Source organism: Psammomys obesus, unplaced genomic scaffold, assembly GCF_907164565.1.
Source record: "Psammomys obesus unplaced genomic scaffold, mPsaObe1.curated_primary_1811, whole genome shotgun sequence".
Taxonomy (NCBI): Eukaryota; Metazoa; Chordata; class Mammalia; order Rodentia; family Muridae; genus Psammomys; species Psammomys obesus.
Genome location: NW_026590062.1, coordinates 9,316,803 through 9,325,113, shown reverse-complemented (window position 1 = coordinate 9,325,113; position 8,311 = coordinate 9,316,803). Strand labels below are relative to the sequence as shown.

General features: G+C 53.1%; 1 protein-coding gene across 1 annotated transcript in view; it reads right to left on the bottom strand.

Annotated features, from left to right (window-relative positions):
• The window catches only part of Slc8b1 (solute carrier family 8 member B1), a 20,565-nt gene extending 18,020 nt beyond the window's left edge, over positions 1-2,545 (bottom strand). Inside the window, exons 1-2 of the mRNA XM_055606458.1 lie at positions 2,442-2,545; positions 2,086-2,312 (exon numbers count right to left, since the gene is read on the bottom strand). Coding sequence (XP_055462433.1) covers positions 2,086-2,241 — 156 coding nt within the window. The 5' untranslated portion in view covers positions 2,242-2,312; positions 2,442-2,545. The remainder of the gene's footprint in view (positions 1-2,085; positions 2,313-2,441) is intronic.
• Between the last annotated feature and the right edge of the window lie 5,766 nt (positions 2,546-8,311).

Here is an 8,311-nt window from a genome sequence, read left to right as displayed (position 1 = left end):
ACACACACACACACACACACACACACACACACACACACACACACACAAACACAAACACCAGCTACCAGCCTGGCAGCTAATGTCTGTAATCCCAATAGTCAGGAAACTGGGACAGGAGCATTAGACATTAAACTGAGTTTCTGAGTTTAAGGCCAAGCTGGGCAGCCTGGGCTACCTACGGTGTGTAAATTCCTGTGTTAAAAAGAGGAAGAAAGGAAGAAGGGAGGGAAGGAAGGAGAGAACGGAGGCTGCAGAAGAACATACACTGAGCTTGGTGACCCTCAGGGTCCTGGCTCAGGGTGAAGCCTCCAGGGCGGAGGCTGTTGATGGAGTCTGGCCTGGGAGACGATGCCATCGAGAGGAAGGTTTGGTTTGTCATAAGGGAGCCACGGCGCCACTTCACTCACAGCCTTGACCCTCAGAGTAACAGAGAAGCAGCCAATTTTATAAGCCCAGGAACTGCAAACCACCCACCCGGCTGTAAAACGGGTTTAATTGGCCCATTGCCTCCTCAGAGGGTGGGGTGCCCTTAAACCTGGTGTGGGTGACAAGACTCTCAGTGCTGGTGGCTCAAGTGTGTGATTTCTGACACAGAAAATATAGGTGCCAGGGCACGGCACAGTGGGAAAAAATCCGTACCTAGCATGCTGGTGAGGCCCTAGGTTCAACTCACAGATCCAGGCATGGTAGCACACACCTGGAACCCCAGATCTCAGGTGGTGAAGGCCTGGGGACCAGTTCAAAGTTATTCTCCGCTATGTACTGAGTTTGAGCCAGCCTGGGAAACATGAAACCCTGTCTGATGAAGAAGAGAAAGGGCTGTCTGGGTAGCCCGGTGGTCAGAGCTGTTCGTCCTGCAAGCATGAGGCCTGGAGTCTGGATGCCTCCAGAAACCATGTCAGTGCTGGGTAGGCATGAAACCACCTGTAATTCCAGCCTTAGGAGGAAGAGGGGATCCCGAAACAAGCTGGCTAGCCAGACAAGCCGTACCGGTGAGCTCTGGGTTTGGCTGAGAGAGCCTGTCTCAGTGAATACAATGGAAGATGGAGCCATCCTGATGTCCACCCCAGGCTTCCACATGCTCAAGCACGTGAGCTCACGGGCACCCACATGTAAGCTTCCACTCACATACATATGTACATACATACACAACACAGACCACCAAAAAAGAGAAAGTACAGGTAGGGTGTCCAGGTGTCCCCGAGCAGTCCCTGCCTTGCCATCCACTGAGGTCTCTACTCCCGGCCCTGCAGCTGTCTGTCTGCCTCTGCCTAGCCCTGGTACCCGCCACTCCTCCCCCAGAGATCTCCAATCAAATCTCTGCTCAAGTCCTTGACACTAGGACCCCCTAGGATGTCACGATGACATCCTTCCTTACCCCGGTCTGCTGGCCACACGCTCCTGTGTCTCCAGCGCTACTCCCAGCACCCCCCCCCCACGTTCCCGGGTTCCCATCCCGGAGGCTTCGGGAGCTCCGCATCCCCACACAGGGCTCTGAGCAACCACCCTCTTCCTGCCGCCCTCTCCCCCCTCAAGCCAGCCTCCTGGGGGCAGCCAGGGAGGGTCCATCAATCGGATTTTGGTATCTCCCTGCTTAAACCCCTCTTCTGGATCCCAACTGTCACCTCCCAGCCTCAGCCCACAGGGCCCTCCACACGCTGATAACCTACACGCTGACCAGCCCTTCCGGCCTCCTTGCTGTTGGGGAGCACTAAGACTGGACCTGCCGCGGGGCCTCTGCACCTCTACCCGAGCCTTTCCCCCAGAGGAGTGTGTGTGAGGGTGGCTTCCTCCTTTCCTTCGAAGCCTGGCTCCAAGGTGACGTGTTCACACAAGCTTGTCACAGACCGCCAACCCGAAGCGGCTGCCAGCACTCACATCCGCCCCAGACATAGTTACCGTCTACACAGCTCACTGCTCTTGGAAATCTCCGGCTTTTATCTGTCTGCCCGGCCGGCTGAACTCCCGTAGATCCCAGTCTCCAGCTCTGTCAGTGCTGACACACAGCACTTATGTAATAATTAGCTGGCCATAGGCCAGAGACACCCCACCCAACCCACCTGGCCACCCTGCCCAGGTACTCACATCTGCCATGGCGGTCTGGCGGACACTTCCAGCCGAAAACTGGATGTGCTCGTGGGCTTCTGCGGCTGGGCCTCTGGCCCCAGATGCCATCTCCAGCATCAGAGGCACACACAGGAAGCCAGGTGCCCCTCGCAGATCCAGCCATCTGCCTGCCATTGGCCCCCGGGGCCTGACCAGAGCCCTCTGCTCAGCTCACTTCAGTTGTGAAGGGCTGACCACTCCAGTGCCTGCAGGGTGGGGTTAGGAGGGGACATTATCACCGCAGGCCTCAGGAGGAGGAGCCCAAGTCCCTCTCTGCCCATATCAAGGCCCCATACCCAAGTCCCATTCCCTCAGCCCTCCTGGGCCTGCATCACCTGCTTCTTGCTCTGGAGCCCAGGTGTCCTTTCTTCCCCTTCCCCTCCCCACCCTGGGTGTCTCCTTGAGACCAGCCCCTCACCAGGACCTCAGGCCTGCAAGAGGCTTAGGGAGCCAGCCAGCCAGCTGAATGAGATCAGTATGAGGAGTATGCAGTCCCAAGAACAAGGAACTCAGACTTCTGGTTTGTTTTTTCCCCCGGGTTTTTGGGGGTGGGGCACTGGATGGACCTGAGCACTCTCCCACTGGGCCATAATCTCCTGCCTTGGTGACTTTTCAGTTTAGTTTTTTATTTTCGTTTGTTTGTTTGTTTGTTTGTTTGTTTGAGACAGGATAGCCTGGGATTCACTCAGTAGCCCAGGCTGCCCTTGAGCAGGTGACAATCTTCTTGATTCTGTATTGGAAGTGCTGGGATTACAGATTTGAACTGCAGTCCGCTTCTAGTCCTCTCCCTACTTTCTATTTTGAGGCAGGATCTCCTGAGTTTGCCGGGCTGACCTTGAACTCATATATCTTTTGCCTCCGCCTCCTCAGTAGCTGAGATTTCAGATCTGCACCAGCCACTGGGTCCTAGCCTGAGAGTACAGACTTCTGAGGCGGATTGGCTGTGAGCACCAGGCCAAGACCCAGAGAGGTCAGTGCATACCGCTGTATCCTTCCATGGCTTGCAATGCGCCCAGCACACTACACCGGGGAGCTCATTTGATCCCTGCATGAGGAAACTGAGGCACAGTGAGGTGAGGCGAGGTGACATCACTCCCATTCCTCATTGTCATCTGCAGTGACACACCACATTGACCTCAAAGATAAAAGTTCACCAGGCCACGTGGAGTCATGTGGCAAGGAAGAGAGCTGCAAAACCAACAGCTCTTGGATGGGGAAATTGAGGCCCAAGAGGGAAGCGAATTGCTCAAAGCCACCTAAAACTGCCCAGGACCAGCCAAGGCGGGTGGGGCTGCAGTATAACCCACTTCCCTCCAGCCAAGGGTAAAGAGCTTCATTTGTCTTTTCAGGCAGAAAACTGGCTCCAAGTCTTAGGCAAAATGCCTCACATGTTCTGTGAGTTTTATTTTTGCAACGAGGGAGGCAAAGGCCACCAGATTTTTTTTTTTTTTTTTTTTTTGAGGGGGTGTGATTCTCTCAAACGAGCATTTCTCAATTCTCCCCACCCCAGGGGCGAGGGACGAGGACAAGAGGAATCCAGCCGCTTCCTCACCTGTTGACAGGAAACGAGTCTCTTCCCTCCTTGCTCTGGCTACTGCACTTGGCACGGACGGGGAGTGGAAAAACACACCGCCTTTCAGTTCCGTCTCCGCGTTTTCTAAGGGGGCAGCTTGCGGGAAGTCTGGGCAGACGGCCTCTGAGTCCGCGTCTGTGAAATGGACTCGAGCGCTGACCCACGGGGCAGGCAAACACCACGTCCCCAACACAAGCCTTCTTTCCACCGGCCGCCGGGTTCTTTTACTCATTTCCAAGCAAGCACTTATAGAGCGCCTCCGGCATGCGGACACCTGTGTGCAGCGCTGGTGAGGCGGGCAGACTTGACGGCGAGGGATGGGGATGGAAACCGTGCGGCGCTTTCTGATTTGGGGCCCCAGTTGGGACCCGGATTGAGAAGTTGAAGTTGGGGTGACGGGTGCTCGGGCTGTAGAGCTCTTCTTACCTTGGGCGGGGCCTGGATCTGCGAGCTCGGAGCCTCGGTCTAGCCGGATGGCCAGCGCCACGACCTTCCGCCCCTAAGAGCCCCAGCCCGGGCCACACCCACACCAGCCCGTCCCGCCTACTTCCCCGTCGGGCCACGCCCCTGTCCTACTTTCCCCACCTAGGACACTCCCTATAAGGCTCGCCCGGCCCCAGTTCTTAAAGACACAGGCTCGCATTGGGTGAGCTGTCCCTGTCAGTCTTCCCCAGATCTCCACCTCACTTTCTGTACCCAGCCTGTCACTTCTGTTTTCCCGCAGAAGCTGGAGTGAAAGCACGTGGTTTATAGGTATCAGGAGGCCCGAGAGAAGTCTGAGAGGGAAGCTTAGAGATTCCGTTACTGAGGGTGGAATGGAAGGGTGAGGGCTGAGGTAATGAAAGGGAAAACAGGGCGTGGTGGTGTGTGCCTGTAGTCCTGGCACTCGGGACAGAGGCAGGAGGATGGAAAAAGTAAGGCCAGCCTAGCCGGCAAGGTGGTGCACACCTGTAATCCCAGCATGCAGGGAGGCAGCGGCAAGCAGGCAGATCTCTGTGAGTTCGAGGCCAGCCTGGACTACAAAATGAGTTTAAGACAGTCAAGGCTACACAGAAAAATGATGTGGTGGTGGTGATGATGGTAATGATGAAGATGATGACGAGGATAATGGTGATATGATGGTGATGTGTTTTTAAACAAAAAACCAAACATTCTATTTTACCAATAAAGACTCAGGAACCAGATGCTGGGTGAAAGCCTACTAGCTCAGATAGGTAGAGAAAGCACCCAGCTGACTTTCCTTGTCAACCAACTCCTGAGAAAGAAAGACCTTTTCCACGCTGACTTATAAAAACCGAAAATTAGTTGGGTGTGGTGGCACATACCTTTAATCCCAGCACTTGGGAGGCAGAGGCAAATGAATCTTTGTGAGTTCAAGGCCAGCCTGGGTTACAAAGTGAGTCCAGGGCACCAGGGCTACACAGAGAAACCCTTTCTTGAAAAACCAAAAATCAAAACAAAACAGGGGATGGAGAAATGGCTCAACAGGTAAGAGCACTGACTGTTCTTCCATTGGATTCAGATTCAATTCCCAGCACCCACATGGCAGCTCACAACATCTGTAACTCCAGTTCCAGGGGACCCGACACCCTCATATAGACATACAGGCAGTCAGACACCAAAATAAAATAAATTAATTAAACAAACAAAGCAAAACAAACAAACAAACAAAAAAAACCAAACTGAATGTCCCTCCTTTCTACTTCCTGTGCATCTCTTTATCCGTCCTCTGGACTTCCTGTCACTCTCTGTTTTTTTTTTTTCCTATATCCACTTCCTGTCAATTGGTTGCTTGCTCTGCCTCTTGACCTGTGGTTGACTATTTAATCCGCTTTACTGAAAGCTCTTGGATTAAAGGTGTGTGCTAGGGCTAAGCCACACCACAACCACATGTTTACAGTAATCAGAAACCCCTCGATCGAAGGTGTGCGCTAGGGCTGAGCCATACAACCACAAACAGCTTCTTCCAGTACACAGTCTCGGGATTCACAGTGTGATCAAATATCCTGCAACAGTGATGATGGCGATGATCCCAGAAGACTCCAGATGGAAAAGGTCTCCTGCTGCCTGCGAGCACTCTGGCTGCAGAGCCTGAAATGCCTGGATCCGAGGTTCCTCCTGAGGTCGCTCAGCATTACCCTCTACAGAACCCCTTCAGTGCTAGGCACCCACTAAGCCACTGAGCTGCACCCCAGCCTAGAAAACTACAGCAAACATCAAGACGGACAGCGGTATAGCCCGACTACCTCGCTGCTCAGGCTGGTGGGACAAGAACAAACAAAGCCTGTCTGGGTTCCAGTTCAGGGGCAGCCTCAGCATGTAGCAAAACCATTCATTTCCCAGGATTCTAAGTGAAAAGCGGGCCGCAGTGCAGTGCAAAATTCATTGGTACAGTTCTTGCCCAGTGTCCTCGAAGCCATAGGATCAGTCCCCAGAACCACAATTAATTAATTAATGAACACACCAGGGGCTGGCAAGATGGCTCAGTGGGGAGCGTGGGCACTTGATGCTAAACCCAACAACCTGAGTTTGATCCCTGGAATCTAATTTCCAGGAGTAGGATGGAGATCCTACACCTGGAAGTTGCCTTCTGAGCTCCCCATGGGCAACCGTCTGTGCAGGCATGTGTGTGTGTGTGTGTGTCTGTGTGTGCATGTGCGCGTGTGCGCAGGCACCCCCCACCTAAATAAACAAATGTAATGTATTGAGTAACTCTCTTGTAGTACAACATCTGGCATGTTAAAGTATACAGGTGGGAGAGAGGGGAATCTGCAGTCAGGATGAAAAATAAATAAAATTTAATAATTATAAAATAATAAACAGTTGAACAGGTGTAATTACTAGAATCCATGTTGCTGGTACCATTATTCTTATTTTTTTCTTGTTTTTTCTTTGTTTGTTTTTTTTAAGACAGGATCTCAGTATGTACTTCTGGCTGACCTGGAACCAGCTGTGTAGACCAAGCTGGTTGCAAACTCACAGAGATCTGCTTCCCTGGTGCTGGGATTGAAGGCGTGGCCACCAAGACCCAGCACCCTCACCCTCACCCTCACCTCAGCTCTTGAGTGTACTGGCCCTGTTTCACTGTGTCACGGTTCACAAAAGGCAGGGGTCACTATTAAATTCCTTCCCTCGAAGGGAAAGTTTCCCTACATGTATCGGTAAGCTAGCTGCATAACAGCCACCCAGCGTCACACGTGTAACACGCCAGCATCTTAATATGTGTCTGAGTGTCCGACAGTCATGATTTGGGGAGAGGCCCCGGGGAAAGGGTCTGGCTCAAGCCCTTTTGCTTGTATGTCCAGCCTGAGGCTGAGGCTGCTTAAACGGTTGCCTTTGTCTGTGTAGCCCCAGAGCTTCTCCGAGTGAGCCCTCTGCCAATTCCTGCCATGCCAGGGCAGATGCGTGTTCATGTGATACCTCAGGGACAGGAGAGCAAAGGGGAAGCTACATGACCTTCTGGGAATCTGTGGTGTGGAGCAGTGCCACCTCCCTCGTAGTCACTGGCCCAGCCATGTTCACGGAGGGGAAACAGCTCCTGACTCGCCAAGGGATGTGGGTGGCAGGGCATGTGACACCCAGGACTCTGATGTGACCGTATTCGGAAAGTGTCAGCTGCCACTGCATTTTGCCCCACAAGTGACCCCAGCAGGGGCTTTCGTGAGGAGGAGAAGGGACTATATTGTGCAGTAGGAAGTGGCAGGACCCCCACGTCCCACTGGGTGGATGACTGCCATTCGGACCCATCCTGTTTTCAGTCTCTATTTTGAGGCAAGGTCTCTCTATGTAGCCCAGCCTGCCGTGGACTCCTGATCCCCCGCCTCAACCTCCTGCTTGGATCACAGGCACGTGCTGGCATGCAGCTCCTGCCCTCAGTCCCTTGTGAATTAACCCCCAAATCAACAAAAAGCTGTGATGTGCTGGGATGTAGTTTATTTGACCAGCATCTTGGAAGCCCTGGTTTCATCCTCAGTATCACATCAGCCTGGAGTGCTGGTACATGCCTGTAGCCTCGGCACTCAGGAGGTGGAGGGAGGGCATTAGGAAATCTAGGTCAACCTTGGCTACAGAGTAAGTTCAAGGGTAGCCTGGGCTACATGAGATTCTGACTCAAAACAAAAACTAAAAAACCAAAAAACCAAAACAAAGTGGGGGGGTGGTGGCTCACACCTTTAATCCCAGCACCTGGGAGGTAGAGGCAGGTGGATCTCTGTGAGTTAGAGGCCAGCCTGGTCTACAGAGTGAGGTATAGGACAGCCAGGGCTACACAGAGAAACCCTGTCTCAACAAACAAACAAACAAACAAACAAACAAACAAAACCAAGGAAACTGCAGCCATTGACGGGGACCTACAATACGTGTGTGTGTGTGTGTGTGTGTGTGTGTGTGTGTGTGTGTCCTGAAGGAGAGGGACTGTAATCTCTTTCACTGATGGGAGCAGTTGCTCGGGGACATGACATGTCTGTCCCCAGGACATCCGCTGGGAAGTGGCAGACACGGGACAGCAACCACGTCTGAGGTGCCTTGCCCTCCAGGCTTGACATCCTGGTTTGCCCACAGGTAAGGCCAGATTTGCCCCCACAGTCAGCATGCCCACCAGTTTCAGGGGACAGAGTGTGGGTGGCAGCTGGG